We start from the raw sequence: 19,376 nt of genomic DNA on the forward strand, positions 1-19,376 counted from the left end.
CTGCAGGTCAGGAGTTTGGAGAAGCCATTTTGAAAAGGTCACATATGTGCACTATACAGGGATTAAAGTCTTTTTTTTTTTAATTATAATGAATTATCGTGAACCTACTTGTCCATTACTTTTTGCGTTTAGATGAGGTTGTGCCGAGACATTTGCCATGCTTTATGGTAGCATCATTGTGGTACCCCAAATCATCAAAACGATGCCAGTGGAGAAAAAAAAAAGTGAAAAAAGTTTCAAACAGTTGTAAAAGGATGTATGATAACTATAAATTTTATTTTTGAGAACTCCTGGTACATCAGAAATTAAAATATTAAACAAGGGTTGCAACACTTCGAATAAATCAATTACAATGCAACTGTAACAGAATAACAGAAGTGCTTTTAGTGTTTCTAACTCTCAGCACAGCTTGAAGTGTAATACAAAGTCAAGAAACAGAAAATAAAACAATAAAAATTTACATAAAACAAGTTCCTGATTATTTTTTTTCCACACAGCAATTGGATTTGGTAAACAAACAAACAAATCTAAGTTGATCCATCTTCATTTAATGAAAGCGGCTTCTGGTATGGAGCCCTGAGCCTAAGAGAGAGCAGGGATGAAAGAGAAAGTGAGAGAGGCAGACACAGAGACACACAAACACAAACACACACACTAAGATTGTAAGTCTAACACATTTATCACAACAAGCATGTTACAAAATTACAAATAAAACATGATACAATCTATAGGGTTACATTCCTCTGCAGATACGTCTGTTTAGTTTTACCTTGAGTTCTGTAAAGATCTGCACGGCTCGGCTGAAGTCCCATTCACTATGCTGCAGACACCTGACACAAACATGAAAAATATCATAAGCAATATTTAACACACTGCAATGTGTTTGAATAAACTATTTTCTCAAAGTGTGGGACTGAGAGGTTTGGTTAAATGATTTTGACTGATAAATTTACACTTAAACATAAACTAATTTAAACATACTGTATAAACTGCACAACTGTTTCTTGTATTTGTTCCCCTTGAGGTCCATTTTTGCACGATTTTATGTACCAAAAATGGTCACAAAGGTTACAAGATCTTTTTCCAACCTCTATCCCTGAAAATTTAACTGCCGGTTTTTGTAACTGTGCTTTTACTGACACAATAATAATACTGACATGATAAAGGAGCTCTGTTCTAAGCTTCATTTAAAACACACACAACATTATAGGCGGATGTGAGTTGGTTCTCATGACACACGATCACAGAAACAACTAACGCAAAATAGGCTGTTTTTGCAGCTTAGTTTCCATATATGAACTGTGTGGATTAGGCAGAGAATATTACCAATTACTTAACAATACTTAAATATTACAAACTCTTTTACTAAAAAAGGCAGGGGAAAATAGTTTTTCCATGACACAGGCCATTAAAAATGTAATTTTATTTTAGTAACTGGGGAAAAAAACAACTACATATTTCAAAATGTTTATATCCGTTCAAGGACATTTCCATGAAAATGTCCACTCACTTTTGAGACCACTCGAGATTCATCTCAGATTTCTGGGAGAATGCCGAGAGCATCTCTAGCTGAGAGGCAGAAAGGGTGGGCACAGGGCTGCTGGAAGGGGTGGGGGCTGGAGCAGCAAACGCACGGCGGATCTCCTCAGTAGTGGCATTCCTCACAAACAGCTCATCGTTGACTAAACACAGCCTACAAGATAAAAACACACTTATAATATCTAAAAAAAGCTTCTATTTATTTATACAAATTCTAGCTGAGCTCCGGCAAAAGGCTGGGTGTTTAGTTCTCTTGTAGAGACAGGAAATTGCTATAGTCATGTTAAGAATTAAACTAATTACACTTGAAACTTTACTTTATGAAAGCAAGAGAGGCCCCTGTCAACAAAACAGTTCTTTCTTTCATACCCAGAATTCATGGCTGGAACTGCGATAAAGACCCGAGAGAACGCACGAACGGAGTCTCTTGACTTTCCATCCACTAAGAAAGCAGCACAAACAAACAAACAAACAAACAAACAAAAAATCACAAACATTACTTAATGTAATAGAATTAATATGGGCAGAAAAGTTGTCAATACCTTGCATAATGTTTTGCAGGTCTGCAATACATACCTTCTTTAAATACTCCGCTCACTGTGAATGCCAGTAACATTTGCTGTATCAAAAAAAGGAAGAGGGAAGAACCATCAATAAGTTTGATGACAAAAGCTAATGAGACTTAAAGGAGACTCTTTAAATAAAACTGAACAGGAACTCACTGTGTAGGTGTTAACATCCACACTGAAAGAAGCTGTGTCATGCTGAGTCTTTGGGAGTTCATTTAGGAAGGCGACTACATTAAGTCGATTGTGCTTTAACAAGCGGAACCGTGTGGCTGTCAGGAAAGTTCAAAAGGAGAAGCTTTTCAGGTACAGCCATCAGCAAATCTCACCATTTTTTGTTTAGCCATCACTACATTTGCTACTTTTCTTAAGGGGACTCTTCCAACACATACATCTCATTGCATTCTTGCAGAGGATTAAGGATTAAGTGATGCCTACTCTGAAAATGAAGACAAGGACTAATTTTATAATGAAGCTATGTGAACAGCTGACAGCAGCCTTGCTGACTGATTGTTGCAGTGCTGATGTAAGATCCATCATTCTTCACCCACATCCTAACACATGGCCTATAAAATACTAGTCTCTACAGAACTGGGAACCACATAAATTAAAATTACATACTTACCAGGATCTTTGACTTTTTTAATATTGCGACTGTCTTTGTGATAGTCTCCCAAACTAGACCTGTGATAGTAAAGAAAGGCTAAGAGTTAAAGAGGGTAGAAAAATGAGAATGTACTTACAGTACTGTGCAAAAGTAAAAATAATTTCATCTTTCATTTATTTATTTTTTTATTCATTTCCAGTCAAAATGTATAAGGAGGATTTTCTCAGGAGATATTTCTAAAAATCTCACATATAAGATATTTCACTTGCACTAGGTAGGGGAACGTCAACAGAAAGTTACACAAGGAAAATGAGATCATGACGGTGAAACGGTTACCATTTATCCATGAAATAATCATGAACAAAATAAATCCTAAAAATAAATGTGCAAGTGTTTTGGTCCATCCTACCGCTGTGAGAGGACGATGCTGAAAAGACGTGTAGCTGACAAGCCGTTTGTATGAAAATGAAATATAAAAAAAGGAAAAAAAAGAAAAAAGAGAAATATTCAAATCAACCAAAAAAAGCTGCTGGTGTGCTCAGAACAATGGACTGGCCACCCCAGATTCCAGACCTCAACATCACTGAATGTGTTTGTCAAGACTGAACTTTGGAGGTGTGGAAAATATCCCTAGAGATTTCACTGGGAAAACTAGAAGCAAGTCTAGAAATTAATGGAAACTGTAACAAAGGCAAACGGTGGACACACTATTGAAAAATGTGATAATACTTAGTTGTTGAGGAGTCTGGGTATTTTTCTTTTAAATATATTTTCTGCTTTTTCCCCTAGTGAAAAATGAATAACTTCCTAAATGTCCATTTTGACTGGAAATTACATAAATGAAGGGTGGTCTCTGACTGTTACACAATGTTGTGCATTTAATATTGAGAAAGAACTGAATGTGGGTTGTGTACCATGTTCGGTACTTAAAAGGGACAACTATGCACCTGGAAGGATTGTGCATGGAGAAAGGAAGACTGAGAGAGAAGCAGGCTCCTTCATGATAGGCGTCCAGCAGAGGCTGTCTGTCTCCTGAGTCATACACGCTGTAGTATCTGTAATAAAACAGGCAAACCTATTACAAAAGACTCCAGTCTATCAAGCATAGGGTAAAGAAGAACAAACAATTTGAAAAACATTTGAAAAATCTCAAGCGCACAGACTTACTGTTGCAAGAAACGGAGGATGAATTCCTTGATTTCGTCTGAACCAAAGTGACTGCCCTGAAAAGACAAACCCCATTAAAACATGCAGTTCTTCATATTCATCATAACCCATCTCAATGAATGAACAGCATACCTTACAGGGAGGAATTGTAGTGCCAGTTTCAACATCAAAGCCTATTGGTGCAGGAAGATCATGGCCATCCTGCAGGTAAACAGCGCAGAGAATGGGAAAAAAGTACAACAGTAAGACAATATTTTACTAGCAAAACTATGGTTTATTACGACAACATTCAACAGCTTATTTAAGACTGACATGGAGCTTAGAACTGAAGGCAGAGTGCAGTTTCTATCTCCTCAAAGCATTACTGTCCAGTGGATATTACAGATGGCAAAGAGGGTTTAAAATAAGGTTAGCAATATATAAAAAAACAAAGTCAGATAAAAAGAATAAAAAGAATATGGGCGGGGGTCTTACCAGTTTTAGGAGCCTGGGGAATCGCTCACGAATAGCGCTGTCAACAGGAAAAAAGGTACAGTGTTAGATCTGAGCTTATAGCAAGGCATATTTACCCTGCATTCACATTCATGCACAGGTCATACATTTACAAATTAAAACAATAAAAGATATATTCCCAATCAACAGTGTCAGAAAAGATCAGTTACATCATATGTAAACATATAAAATGTAAAATAAAAAAGGAAATTTGTATGAGAAGATACTGAAGAGATAAAATCGTTACTGCACTACCCTTCCAGCAAGGTCTGTCACAATTATTACATAGGTGCCTGACTGCCAATATTTTCCAGTTTTTAGAATTTACAATAATACTGTGTTGTAACAAACAGAATGTGAAACGGGTATATTTTCCTTATATTGGTTGCGGCAAACAAACAAAGAAACAGTTCTAGCTTTTAACGGGTGCCAAAACACATTTAGAAGAACAATTGTTTGTTAGAGAAACATTAGGTTGTTACTTAGGTAGCTAATGTTGTTAATGTTGTTGCTTGTGGATTGAGTGTTATACAATAATAAAAGAAATAATTATTATAATAATAAACAGAATGTATTTGGTAGGGGTGGGAATCTCTAGGCACCTCATGATTCGATTACGATTCAGAGGGCTGCCATGCGATTATAAAATGATTATCGATCGTTTTTTCTATAAAAACGATATTTTTTTTCTATACAGGATTTCTATTTTCTTACTGTGTCAGGACTTGGTACTTTTAAAGCAAAGTATTTGTAATGATCTATAATAGATTTACTTCCAATATCTTTTTTAATAAAACAAATGGAAGTGATGTGGCAAGTGAACTAGAAGGCTCTCATTCACTGCTATTGCTTGGAGCACATGAGACGCTGCTACCACTCATCTGCGATAAAATGCACAGTTACGGTTAAATAAGATCCAGTGGTGATGGATGTCCACGCAGCACGTTACGGCCATCCTGCCCGGTTTTCTTTAGTGATTTTATAACTTAGGTTTTGGTCTTGTTGTAGAGACGGGGGGATCGCCGTGTCAGTAAAATATCTTCGGGACGTGTGCAACATAGTGCGAAAGCGTAGAGCGTTTTCGTTTATATTTTAACCTAACTTATAGCAGGACATTAACACATACTGAGACATACTGGACATAAATGTTGTGGCTGCCAAGGTGGTTTGATTTTTGTTTAAAGGACAACATGTCTCTTCTTAACATTTGTGCTGTGACTCCTGACCTAACCTGGCTTTTAATGCAGAGGGTGCCGATCGGATTTCTCGATCATCCATGTGTGTTTTTGTTAGGTGCACCTCACAGAGTGTCCGGGCGCTGCACTTCCGCACTTCCCGGGTCTGCCTTTTGCTTTCCGTCAACATTACGGTATAAATTAAATATTTAGAAAATCGATTTTTGACATTTGTGAATCGATTCAGAATCGTTCACGTCCGCATCGCGATGCATGTAAGAATCGTTTTTTCCCGCACCCCTAGTATTTGGTAATACTGCATGTATAGTTTGTCAAATGTCATTCTCTTCTTGTCTCTCAGGTTACGTCCCATGTCCCAGCCCACTTAATTTAATCACTTCAAGCACTTACCAGCTGCTGCAACCCATCTACACCCAGATATATAGAGAAACACACATTTTAAAAACCCAAAGCCTCGGACATACAGGAAAATCTGTATGTACGTGCGCGCAGCACACACACACACACACACACACACACACAAACACACAGTGTACATATGCAGTGTCTAAAAACCAACACCACAGAAGATTTTGTCCGCATGTCTCTGGCTTACACTGACAGCACAAACAACACAGACTTATGTAACTGATCCTTCAGGTACACACACACACACACCACACACCACACACACACCACACACACACACACACACACACAAAACAATAAGGTGAAGTGTGCCTCACATCAGAAATTTTAAGAGAAATTACAGAACAGAGCTGTAGACAAAGGGTTTTTTACCAACAGGAAAAAGACCAAGGTATTTAATAGGAATCACAAAGAGCAAGAAAGCCAATGCTACATTAAAACATTCAGCATCAGCTTGATTGCAGACCACCATTAGAGAGAAAAACCATGAGTAAAAAATTATGAATTCGGCAAGCGTCAGAGCAGGCTGAGGAGAAAAAGGCGATGCTGTTGACCACCCTGATTGGACAAGAGAGGTTTGTGAGGGAGAGAAGCAAACAGTGAAGTTGACCTCAATAACTCCACTACAGAAGCCATTCTCTTCAACCAGTAATGATTCACTCATAAGCTCATAATCAGCTAACCTTTTAAATCTTGCTACACAAGGAAGGTAAGCAGGGACTGTGATACCCCAAAGAATATCCCAAAGAAGTATTTGTATTTAGCCTTATTTCAAAGACAGCTGAAGGAAAAAGATGTTAACTGGCCCTTTCAGGTCAGCTGAAAGTGCATACTTTTACCCCCTATGTCACTGTTTTTCATCATCAGTCATATTGCTTTCCAGTGCGGTTCCTTTGGAGATTTTTCTCCCCAGGTTGGTGTAGCACCATCACGTCTCATGTTTTTGAGGTGCTGCAGAACACTGTGAAAGCTCTGCTGAATTTTGGTGTTGCATAGACCAGTTCCCCTCCTTCCAAACAGTTTTACTTTTACTCTTTGTTGACATCAAGTCTTTCTTGCAGAGGACTTCCTCCATTTAAGTGCACATTTCATGTATTTTATGGCCAGTTATTACGACTGTGCCTGCCTTAGGTTGCCCCAGGTGCAGTAGGTGGGATCTTACCCGTCATTGGCTAACCAGCCTTCCTTACTGGCCAAAAGCAGTGCTCTGATTGGAGGGACAACATGAGGGGAGGGAAAAAGGTGAGAAATGAGGAAGCAACACTGAATTAGAAATGCATAGCACAGAAACATGACCAAACTCCACAGAAGTCACAGTCATACCACCCCTTTATGTTATCTGTCCCAGATGTTAGTGTTACTATTGTTGTCCAGAGGGGGCTTATTGTTTTTTTTCCCGTTCTATATCATTTAAAATCATTCAACTGCCTTGAAACATGTCCAAGATTTACCTTCCATCAGTACAGTATAAATGGTTATCTATAGTGGAACAGGTCAACTTCATATTTAACTGTCTCTTGAGAACATGGTGCACACAAGCAGACGTCTCCAGTAAGAGAGAGCTGAAAAAGTCGAGGGAGGGAGGGAGGGAGAGGGGGGAGAGAGAGAGAGAGAGAGAGAGAGAGAGAGAGAGAGAAACAGGCTGCTGCGTTTCTGCTCCATAACTGTGGCTGCAAGTTAGAGAAATGTTAACATCACACAGTCAGCTCAGAAAATAGAAAGATTGCAACTGCAGAAAATTCTTGCTAACATGCATGCAAATAGTGATTAAAATGAAATTCACGTTATTTAGTCGAGCTTAGCAAATGAATATCACCCTAAATTAAACTAAATCATCAACATACAATGCATCCACCTCATGTTGCTTCTTTACAAATCCCTTCAGCATTAAGAAAATCCCTACAAATATATTCTTTATTCTTCTTGAACATTCATACTTTTGAGGACTGCTACTGCACGCTCCACACGACTACTGGTCTAACCTCACCAAATAACACCACTGTTCCTTCTTTTTTCCTCATTGCTTTAGGCTCAATGTGCAGAGGCAGAACTGAACCTGAACTGACTCAAGTCAATCTGCTGTTTCACATCATCATGAGCTGTTAAATATTGATACTTTATTCCACTAAGAATTCAAGTAGATTCCAGCCCTAGAATAATATACCATCACATAAGAATCTTAAACACAAGATGCCTATCCACTGAAATCTGACACGTTAAAAATCTTTCTACTGATATTACTGCACCTGCGTGGACTTAAGTACTGAGATGGCTGCAATGGGGGAAACAGCACTGACCTGATGTATGTGGACTGGTCTTTGAAGTGATCACACAGAGGGTTGCGATCCAGCCACAGCTCTGTCAACTTAAAACCCTTCACTCTGTCCAGCTCCTTCTCTGACTTTAGCTATAGCAGAACCACAGAGAGAGAAAATACACATGCACCTAATATGTTTACACGCACTTGGTTAATCAGATAATGGGAAAATTCTGGGTCTACGAGTCATGCAGTATTTCTGCTTTGCAACTGGCTAATAAACTCACAGAAGAAGATGTGACGGAAACATAATGTAAAACTTAAATTCAATTACTAAAGATTGCGCCACTTTACCTGAAAATATGAACATATCTACAATATCTACAAGATGAAGAATATTTAATTTTTTCATTTTGTCAAGTATGTAGTTAGTTTTGGTGTCGCTCCAAAAATGTTTTTTTGCAGTCTCGTGGTCGCTGTGCTAAACGCTGCTTATTTCCAGTACCGCGGTCCGTTTTCGCACATGCACAGACCCAAAAATCCGAAAGAAATCCAACTAAAAGTATACATGTGCTGAGAAATCAGATTACTGAGCTAATCTAGCTCTCTTTATCAGATTTCTTAATCAGACTTGTAGACCTTACATTGATCTAAGAAATCAGAGTCTGCTGTTTACACGACTATTTGAATAATCAGATAACTGCAGAAATCCGGTTATGATCATATTATTAGATGCAAGTAAATGCAATTACTGACTCAATAGCTTGAAACAGTGTTGGGCTCAAGTTTATTTTAATTAGATCAATTCAGAACAAACTAAACTCACAAAGCTAAATAGAAATGAGTTTGAATTGTGAATTTTTCAGTACTGTATTAACTTGTCATAGGGCAAGTGCTTGAATGTTACTGTGTCACCTCATTATGGGACAAGTTGAGTGTCTTTATGTTGGGTGCTTTGTTCACCAGCTCTGCCAGATCGTCCAACTTGTACAGTTTGTTATTGCTTAGGTTGAGACATGCCAGCTGCAGACAATATGAAAGAGGTAGAGGTAGAGAGAGAGGTAGAGAGAGAGGTAGAGAGAGAGAGAAAGAGATAAAATACTAAATCAAAAGGTAGTGTTAATGACCTTCGCTACCATGGTTTGTTAAAATGATGTACAACAAAACAAGTCGGAGCATTTTGACAGTTTTTCAGACACAAATCTCAGTTGCTCGCTCATGTTCAGTAAAACACTGCAAGATTGCCCTACTGAAGCATGTCTCTGCATAAAGAGGAATTTCAATCAAAATCTCTGCATAGCTTGATCACTAAGATGTAAACAAAGTCATTCAGATGGAAATGCTTGAGAAGCTTAGAGAGTCAGAACTGTTCACAGTGGTGGTGATATAAACCAGATGTCTGAAAAAGGTTTATTGCATCTAAAACCACCTTCACAGAAAGCTATTACATGGACAATTTGTGAATATGCTTCCTAATGCCTGAGACATTGTTTTATGATAGTCCTGAGATGATGGGGATGGGCTACTTAAAGTGGGGGGAAAAAGTCAGGCGGACACTATTTAGGGTTCAAGCATGCAATGCATTGAACCCTATTGTAATTGTCAAGATTTTTCTTCATATTCTTTTTCTTCCCTGAAACGGAATGCACAGCCCAAACCGTAAGTCCTAGAGAAGATTCTGAGGTAGCCATTCGATTTTTGTGCGCATATGTCATTAGGGGGCGGAGTTAATGCTACATGGCTGTTTCTCAGCATCCGTGCATCCGATCAGGCTGAAACTTTGCAGATACCATCTGCTGGCCAGACTATAAGTGAATCCATAAGGACAATTTGATTAATTGAAGTATGTGGTCGCCATCGGCCAATCAGCATTTAGCAGGCTTTTGACAGGCTTACCATTGACCAATCATCTTGAAACTTGAATGATCTCTACCTGTAGCCACTTTCTAACAACCAATCAAGTTTGAAAAAATTTGACCACTGGGGGGGCGCTATTAATAAAAATTAACATATTATTACATATTATTACTATTTTCTTAGAAGATTGCTTGAAAATCCTTGTGTATCATATGTAGTATGTTATTGCAAACAATTTTGCAAATGCATATTTATTACAAAACTGCAGTTTTTTTGTAATTGGTAACTGTTTAAAAAGCCTACTTTTCGAATTAGTCCCTGGATTTTGATCCAATCTTTTCGAACTTGGTCTGGAAAAATTCTTTGGCATCTCTAGGTAAATAATTACCAAAAACATGTTGACTTTTCTACTCAGGGTCGTGTGGATCAATCAATAAATTACTGTGGCCATGGCTTTGCTAACTTGATTAGCTATAACTCAACAGTCATTGGTCAATCACATCCAAACTTTAAGGACTTGTACATATTTGGACTGTAATGGTGTATGCCAATGTTGGTCCAGATTGGCCTTTAGGGGGCGCTTTAGCACTCAAAAACACTTAAAAAAATCAATTAAAATGTTATTACAATGTTATTACAATGTTATTACAAGGTCAACAGATAAACAACTCAGGTTACTCACATGAACAACTTTCTAATTACATGTTATGTCACAAATTGTACTGTTTGTCTGGTATTTTGGCTTATTCATTCGAAGTCTATATTATACGAAGGTTTATTATACAAAGGTCAAAAGGTCAATCTGACCAAAACATCTTTGGATATGGTCCCTGATCAAGAATCATTCCATTCTGTGGCCTTTTCACTAATTCTGACCTACTTTCACTGAGCTCATACTTTACTTTAGTCCTATGTTTCAGCTTTTCATCTTTTTCAACTTTACTCATATTTTTGCCTGTAACTTTTGATCAGAGTGAGATAGAGACAAAATTCTTTTTTCTGCTGATTCCTTGGGACTTACTGAACAAGTGCACTTCCAGTCAATTTTGCCCCACCCCCTTAGTTTTTGAGCTAATTTGCATAATGTGAAAAACCTATTCTTGCGAACTAGTCTCTGGATTTTTTGCCAATTTTCATCAAATTAGTACCATAAGATTCAGAAGACACTGATCCTCAATAATTATCAAAAACATTTTGACTGTTCCACTCAGTGTATTGAGGATCAACCAATTAATTACTGAAAACATGGCATTGCTAGCTTGATTTGCTATAACGCAGTCATTGGTCAGATCATCTCCAAACTTTAAGGATATTTACATATTTAGACTTCAATGGTGTCTGCCAATTTTGGTCCAGATTGGCCTTTAGGGGGTGCTTTAGCACTCCAAAACACTGAAAAATCAATTAAAATGCTATTACAATGTTACTACAAGGTCGACATATAAACAATTGGTGCCATCGGACTCAGTTCACTGACTCAGATCACACACAAAACTTAGTGAACGTCTTTGGATATGGTCCCTGATCAAGAATGATACCATATTGTGGCCTTTTCACTAATTCTGACCCACTTTCACTGAGCTCCTCACACCAACAGGGCCTCTTATGAATGCATTGGGCCTCATTATGGCCTACATGAAATCAATGGCTTGAACATAGAACCAATCCACTGTGCAAGTGCAACTTCTTGGATGTTCTACAGATGTAAAGGAGTGTAGATCAGTACATATGAATGCAAACCTATAATGTGTTTAAAACACCACTGCTTCTTGTTTATGGCAACTGAAGGCCTTTTGATGAACTGACTTCCTATTAGTTCTGTTCACTCTGCCTATGAATAAGACCCATAGCTTGAGGCCTTTTTAGGTCTAATGGGCTAAACGAAAAGCTTGAGGCCTTTTTAGGCCTAATGGGCTAAACCTGCAGGAGGGCCCATACTGCTGTTGCATGCTTGAACCCGCTCATTGCCGCTTGCGGCTATATTTCTTCTTATTTTTTTGTTGTATAATACTGGGTGCTGTTGGACAATGAGACATTCATCTACAGCTCTCATAAAACCAACAGCGGGATTATTTCACACCCACAGGTCAATTTAAAGGTTGAAAAACCTGAACTCTAAATGGAATGTTCTGCTGACTGCTGCAGGACTGGCGGTGGCAGAAATGTTCATCCCTTCTTCATTGAAAAGTAAGGAGCCTTGCTGGTGACATCCCATATAAATAAAAACAACCGGCCACGACTTAGTAAGGTGTGGGAACAAGACCATGCCTCACAAAGTCGTGGCCACGCATTAGGATCTCATTCCCACGCCTTACTAAGTCATGGCCACGCAATAGGATCTCAGTCCCATGCCTTACAAAGTCGTGGCCATGCATTATTTTTACTTATACAGGATGGCGCCAGCGGGGCTCTGTAGAAAGGAATAGAATGTCCGATTTCTCGTCAAAATTCTACAGTCGTAAATGCAGTATAAGTGCCATGCATTTCACTTGTTTCATAAATGGTGTACAAAAGGGGGGCAATAATAACCCTCCTAATATGGCATATTATAGAAAAGAGTGGTACTTTAAACCCAATTCTTACTTGGAAATCAGCATTAGTGAAACAGTCTTACCTCTGGAATATTTTCCTCGATGATCTTAATCACAGCCTGCATGCAGCTCCTCCTGCTCAAAATCACCTCGATGTTCTGAGACACTAAAGCTGAGAAAGACATCACAAGTGCAATTCTCTCTTTCACAAAAGGTGCTCTGTGATTTGTGCAGGTGTTTCTGCTTTACTTTCAGTAGTGTCTAAATATTCTACACAATTTAAAAATCAAAGACTTACCTGGATCGGTGCGAATGCTGTTCAGATTGAGATACTGCTTGGAGCGATCAAAACGCTTGGACATGCATTGCTAACATAAATACAGGAGTTACTTCAATTTTAATTCAATTGTATTATTTTCCAGATAAAACATCGACTAAGGGCTGATCTCTCTCACTTTTAAGTGCTCCAGGTCCTGCTCTTTAAGGTCACTCTGGAGGAAGGAAGGAGGTGGGCAGGGGTTCATGAACACAACCACCTGAACAGAAAAAAATAAAAATAAAATAAAAAAAACACCATAAGACACATCTTTATTTTAAGAAATACTTTGTTCAAACAATACTGAGGGCGATAACAACTAATGAAAGCTTATTAACTGAGCTGTACTAGATTTACTCATTATTTGTAAAGTTTGTAAAATACTCTTAATACCAAATTAAACACTAGTAAAAGTGAACAATTTCAAACACAACAAAGTAAAATCATTTTAAAGCAGCTGTTTAAAACAGAAAAAAATGCGTCATGCCTTATATCCTTCAGTATCTGTGATCCTGCGAGTGAGTTTGCACAGGGCATTAGCAGAGGTGGCATCATCTAAGTAGAACTGCACTTTCTGCCCCTCTGTGGAGTACTGTACACACATCGGAGAAAAAAAACGCATAACAATAACATAAGTGGAGTTAATTCCACAATTAATCATTCTCCACTGACAAAAAAAAAAATAAATAAATAAATAAATATATATATATATATATATATATATATATATATATATATATATATATATATATATATATATACACACATATATGTGTAATGTGTGCCTAATTATTAAATATACTATATGCACAAAAGTACTGTGACACCTACACATTACACCCACAGAAGCTTTTATGACATCCCACTCTAAATCCACAGACATTAATATTGGAGTTGGTCCCCCCTTTGCAGGTATAACAACTTCCACCCTTCTGGGATGCTTTCTACAAGATTTTGGAGTGTGTCTGTGGGAATTTTTGCCCATTCATCCAGAAGAGTATTTGTGAGATCAGACACGGATGTTAAATGAGAGGGCCTGGCTTACAATGTCTGTACTATTCATCCCAAAGGTGTTTGATGGAGTTGAGGTCAGGGCTCTGTGCGGGCCAGTCAAGTTCTTCCATCAAACTCACCCAGCCATGCCTTTATGTACCTTGCTTTGTGCACTGAGGCACAGTCATGCTGGAACAGAAAAGGGCCTTCCCCAAACTGTTCCCACAAAGTTAGAAACATAGAATTGTCCAAACTGTCTTGGTCTGCTGAAGCATTAAGATTTCCCTTCACTGGAACTAAGAGGTCTAGGCCAACCCCTGAAAAACAACCCCATAGCATTAATTCCTCCACCAAACTTTGCAGTTGACACAATGCAGTCAGGCAGGTACCGCTCTCCTAGCATTCGCCAAACCCAGACTTGTCCAACAGACTGCCAGATAGAGAAGCGTGATTCACCACTCCACAGAATACGTTTCCACTGCTCCAGAGTGGTCCATTTTTTGCTCCATTTTGGTCTTAGGTATGTGTGTGGCTGTATGGACAATGGAGACCAATTTTATGAACCTCCTGATGCACAGTTTTTGTGCTGATGTTCATGCCAGAGGAGGTTTGATTATTGAGTCAGCAGAGCGTTGGTGAAGCACTATGTGCTTCAGCACTTGGTAACCGCACCCTGTAACTTTACATGGTCTGCTACTGAGTTGCTGTGGCTTCTAAACACTTCCACTTTTCAATACCACTCACAGTTGATTGTGGAATGGTTAGGAGGGAAGAAATTTCACAAACTGACTTGTTGCAAAAGTGGCATCCTATTACAGTACCACGCTTGAGTTCAGTGAGCTCCTTAGAACGACCGACTTTTTCATAAATGTTTGTACAGGCAGACTACACGGCTAGGTGCTTATCTTTACACACCTGTGTGAATGGGACTGAATAAAACACCTGAATTTAATGATTAGGAGGTGTGGCCCAATACTTTGGCCACATAATGTATGTCTATGAGAGTGTGTGTATGCATGCATGCATGCATATGTGCATATACTCACACACACACACAAAATTTGAAAATGCCAGCTGCAGTTCATAACTTGTCAATTTCATGACAAATGGACCAGCAGAAATGGTCCAAAATGACTCATTACAATAATACAAGACTTAATTCAGTCAGTAAATGCTAAATTGCTCATTGTTGTGACCACTATGCATCTAAAGTTTACTCACGTGTATTGGACTAAAAGGTAAAGGGCAGAGATTCTGCAGTGCAGTAAGAAGCCACTTCTTATCATATTTCTTGCCATACGGTATCTGTCAAAGAAGAGACATGATTCAAACCTGACTTTTAGCAGATCAAAAAAAAAAAAAATTAAAAATTAAAAAATTGAAAATTCATCATAGCCATTTAATTTCAGACAGGCCCTCAGTTCCATTATCTTACCGTTATTTTGAACCAACTTCTGGACTTTTCTGAGTTTGTTCCTCCACCTAGTCTTGTTGCATCCCCCATTGCTCCACTTCCTCCTGCTGACCTGTATCCCATGAATCCCCCTCCACCTCCTCTTTTGTCTCGATCAAATCTGCCATCTCTTCGGTTTGGCCTTCCATAAGGATTACTTTAATAAACAAACAAACAAACCATACATGACCATATGAGATTTTCAGCACTTACTTCACTAAACTGACGGAAATCGTTCAGTACAAGCTCTGATATTACCTTCAGTTTAATCACAAAGGCTACAATGCCATGACTGCATTAACACACAAGCACACATACTCACAATCTCCGCTGGGACACCCCATCTTGGCCATCACTCATAGTCACATCACCATCTTCATCCTCAAGCCTGCTGCGGGGTCCAGCGCCAAAGCCTCCCACAGGACCACCCCGGAGCCGCTGACGTACTGGCTGGCTGGGCATGTGACCTCTGAAGGGTCCACGACCCTTGCGATTACGGAACTGAGGGCCACCCACACGGTCATCATGCTCTGGACCACATAGATGATGTTGGATAAAATCAATATCAATTCCTCTTAGCGCCTTTGGCGGTCTAACACTTGTCTGAAAATGCCTTTTTTTTATTTCAACTGTTCAATGAGTAACTGTACATTGTTGCTATACTCAAACATTATTTTGGATTTATACTTTACTCCAGTATTGCTGAAACTGAATACTTGTTCTTTTACTTAATTACATTTCCAAAAGAATTTTTTTTCCACCCATTTTCTCTCCTTACATATTAATTTTTGACTGGCAAAGTACTGTTTTTATTAAAATATCCAACTATATTTATATCAGTATAAAATGACTCTGCTCACGACTTTGTTAATTTGTCTACTGGTACTACCAATTAGAAGAAGATTTTTAATTTTATTTGTTAATCTAATTTTTACTTGTGTGCATCTGAGTATCCATCAATCGTGATAATTTACTTTCACTCAAGAATATTTTTGGCTCCATACTTCCACTTTTAACTGACTGAGGTTTTGACAAAAATACCCAACTTTCACTTATCATTTTGTATAATTTCTCTTTGTCCACCTCATTTTCTTATTTGTGGGTGTTTGGATTGGTCTCTGTGGTAACAGTAGTTATTTCAATATCTGTGTAAAATAATTTGGGTTATTTGTAGTGAAACATCATAAGTGTAGTTAATGATTTAAACAACAAAATAAAAATGACAATAACAATATAAACATAAACAACTGAAAAATGACAAGAGAAGAATAATCATTGATGTAATGAAAACACCGCACAGTGAAACTTAAAAGTTGTATAAAAGGGCTACAAATATACTTAAACGTGCTGGAACATTAACTTTACACCATGTACCTACAGTAATCAACAACAGCACAAATCACTCAGTGATAGTCAAATAAGCTACTGTGTTGAATTCTTTACAGTCATAATCGTGTTTTACACGTAAACACAATCTTAAATCAACAGGCGCTTTTCTGCGGTCGTGCATGCTAATGCGAACACTACTTAAAAGAAACATCAACAAACAATAATAGGTTACACTAACGTTGTAACTTAATAAAGTCAGGACGCCTCCTAACAACAGCTATAAACAGTACAAGTATTCCCCTGGGAGAAGGCAGTGCAATAACAAGAGAAAGGAACACCAACCAGGCTGAAGTTGCTTCTTGTTCGAGTTTTCCCGTTCCACCTTAAAATGTGCAGTAATACCTTCTGGCGCCTGAAGGGTCATAATAACAACTGCTGTACCAGTTAAGGTGGAACGAACATTCGAACAAGAAGCTGACTTCAGCTTCGTGGACCATCATGAACGAAAACAAATGCCTGTTTTTCTGTTTACCTCCTGGAAAGCTGACATTGCTCCAGACCTCTCTTACACCGGGAACTCCATCAACATCTACAGAATGAGGAGAGACTGTATTCAAATCTCAGCGCACTTCATGGTGTTATTCTCACTTACCACTGTAGAAGCGGCCAGCTTCCGCCATGTCCGCACCTGAACACGGTCAGTTTGATAAACTGCCCGTGTCTCCCGACTAAAGACTAAGTCCACACTGCTTTCAGGCAGAGACGACCATTTTAACCGCCATCACGCTTTACTTAACATTATGTTATAGTGGTCGGCGTAGTCCACTGCTGCGCACTACGCCAAAGCCCACTGTTTAAAAAATACACTACCCATCATCGCCAGCGGCGATGTATTTTACTTCCGGGTTTTTCTGACGTACTAGATCGACCCACTACATGCTTTTTAAAAAGAATTTGTGGGAATTAATCTACACTCTTTCGTTGTCGTTCAGTTAGCATATATATATACATATATAAAAAAAAGAAAAAATCGTGTCTTGTACAACAAAACAATGACAAATTGAATTGAAAACACGTTTTGTCGAGCTAACCTGCTATGACAGCGCGCTCACAGCACTTACTTCATTCAGAACACTGACGTTAGTCAGAAGACGCTGAAAGTAATAAATAACCACGAAAATCTTTCAAACATGTAAGGAAAGATTTTCAACAACCCCAGTAATTTGTCTCCAGACCGCTTTAGCCTTGGGTTATAACGAACCAGGGTTAACTAGCGGGAACAGGCACTTTAAGGGCGGGAAGGTAATCTTGGCTGGCTAACGTTACGTTAATTAATCAGCTAATTAGCGTTAGCCTCAGTGCATTCTCTATTTATCAGTACAAAACTGCAAATCCTTGCCTTCAAGGACTAGAACATGGTCCCGCTTACAAAACATCGAGTTAGCAAACTTCTCAGATTACCTTCTTCTAGAAAGTCTGGGCGAACACGTGTAACCACAGCGAGATTCTGGTACCATCTGCGGAACGGAACCATCTTCTTTCAGCACCGATATTTAATCCAGTTGGCGCTGCAGTTGAACACACTTAAGTCTAATAAAGTAAAAACGACAAACACCTGCACATTTTACTCTTCTTCTGAAGCACACAGAACAACCTGTTCGTGATGTGTCAAAACCTTCATACACGACTGCAAAAAACCGTTTTTTCAGAACTTCGAGAAAAAGACTCACAAATGTTCACTCTAACCTGCAAAATTAAAGACAAAGTGGCACCACCTAGTGGAACTATTAGGCAAAGCAAAGAGACTGTTCATTACACCCTTAACAAAAATATTTATTCATGTGTTCTTTAGTAAAGGCAATGGTTATACGAACAACCGTGACAACTCCAAGAACCATTTGAAAGCATAAATCGTTCTTGTCTATGATGGAAAATATGTTATATGTTTCTTTAAGCGGGAATTCCATTGTTATGTGTTTTTTTTTTTAAATTTCTGCATATTAAGATTATTCAAACATAAACAAAGCCATTCAGAATGGCATTTTGTAATGTTTTGTTCTATATAGTACCAAAAAGTTCTTTGACTTGTAAAAACAGTAGAACCCTTTTTGATGCTATATAGAACTGTATTTTTAAAAGCTTCTTTAAATGTGCGTTTCACTATTTTTCTCAGTTTCTGCATTATGAAATCACTGTTGTGATAGGAACCAGATGTCCAAAGTGTTTAATGCCTCTGAAAGCTACTTCATAGAAAGTTAGTACAAAGTAAGGCAAAATAGTCCCCAAAGATGAGTATTTTACCATTATCAGCATTACATATAAACTTAGAAGACATGTAGATTCACAGGTCATTTTGAAAAGTGAATAAAATTTCTATGTTTGTGTTGTAGACATTGTGACCCCTGGTTCCTATCACCACCACTGTAAAGAAATCAGAGTTGTTAAGCTTCTCTACAATGAACCATTTCACATCAGGACACTCTCAATGACTTTGTTTACATCTCAGTGATTTCATTATGCAGAAATTATGAAAAATGAGTAAAATTCACATTTAAAGAAGCTTTTAAAAGAGGGTTCTGTACAGCACCAAAAAGTGTTTGGCTATTGTCACAAGTCAAAGAGCACTTTTTGGTACTATATAGAACCTTTTTTTTGCTAAGATTGT

The 19,376-nt window shown here is 38.3% G+C and overlaps 1 protein-coding gene across 3 annotated transcripts; it reads right to left on the reverse strand.

Annotated features, from left to right (window-relative positions):
• Positions 1-255: 255 nt before the first annotated feature.
• On the reverse strand, positions 256-18,258 carry zgc:153681 (uncharacterized protein LOC751719 homolog). 3 transcript variants are annotated; one of them, XM_036568595.1, is made up of 22 exons: positions 18,173-18,258; positions 17,244-17,300; positions 15,705-15,912; positions 15,365-15,539; positions 15,151-15,234; positions 13,424-13,528; positions 13,076-13,156; positions 12,919-12,988; positions 12,704-12,792; positions 9,148-9,255; positions 8,273-8,382; positions 4,354-4,390; positions 4,012-4,080; positions 3,880-3,935; positions 3,660-3,767; positions 2,731-2,789; positions 2,262-2,377; positions 2,116-2,158; positions 1,909-1,981; positions 1,511-1,693; positions 770-830; positions 256-582 (listed from the first exon to the last, which is right to left on the reverse strand). In XM_036568595.1, exons 1-22 carry the CDS (start codon positions 18,243-18,245, stop codon positions 544-546), a joined length of 2,004 nt encoding a protein of 667 aa, XP_036424488.1. In that variant the 5' UTR covers positions 18,246-18,258; the 3' UTR covers positions 256-543. The 3 variants fall into 3 exon arrangements, with proteins under 3 accessions (XP_036424488.1, XP_036424489.1, XP_036424490.1); XM_036568596.1 differs by lacking the exons at positions 17,244-17,300; positions 18,173-18,258 and adding an exon at positions 17,364-17,592; XM_036568597.1 differs by lacking the exons at positions 17,244-17,300; positions 18,173-18,258 and having other exon boundaries at positions 15,701-15,906.
• Between the last annotated feature and the right edge of the window lie 1,118 nt (positions 18,259-19,376).

This window comes from Colossoma macropomum, unplaced genomic scaffold (assembly GCF_904425465.1).
Source record: "Colossoma macropomum unplaced genomic scaffold, Colossoma_macropomum, whole genome shotgun sequence".
Lineage (NCBI taxonomy): Eukaryota > Metazoa > Chordata > Actinopteri > Characiformes > Serrasalmidae > Colossoma > Colossoma macropomum.

Bases quoted from the DNA above. Each gene is read 5' to 3' on its own strand.
- zgc:153681 (XM_036568595.1), bottom strand. From the start codon at position 18,245: ATGGTTCCGTTCCGCAGATGGTACCAGAATCTCGCTGTGGTTACACGT. The intron at 17,301-18,172 runs GTAATCTGAGAA...CTCATTCTGTAG, and splicing joins CCCAGACTTTCTAGAAGAAG to ATGTTGATGGAGTTCCCGGT. The intron at 3,768-3,879 runs GTAAGTCTGTGC...GTTTTATTACAG, and splicing joins ATCCTCCGTTTCTTGCAACA to ATACTACAGCGTGTATGACT.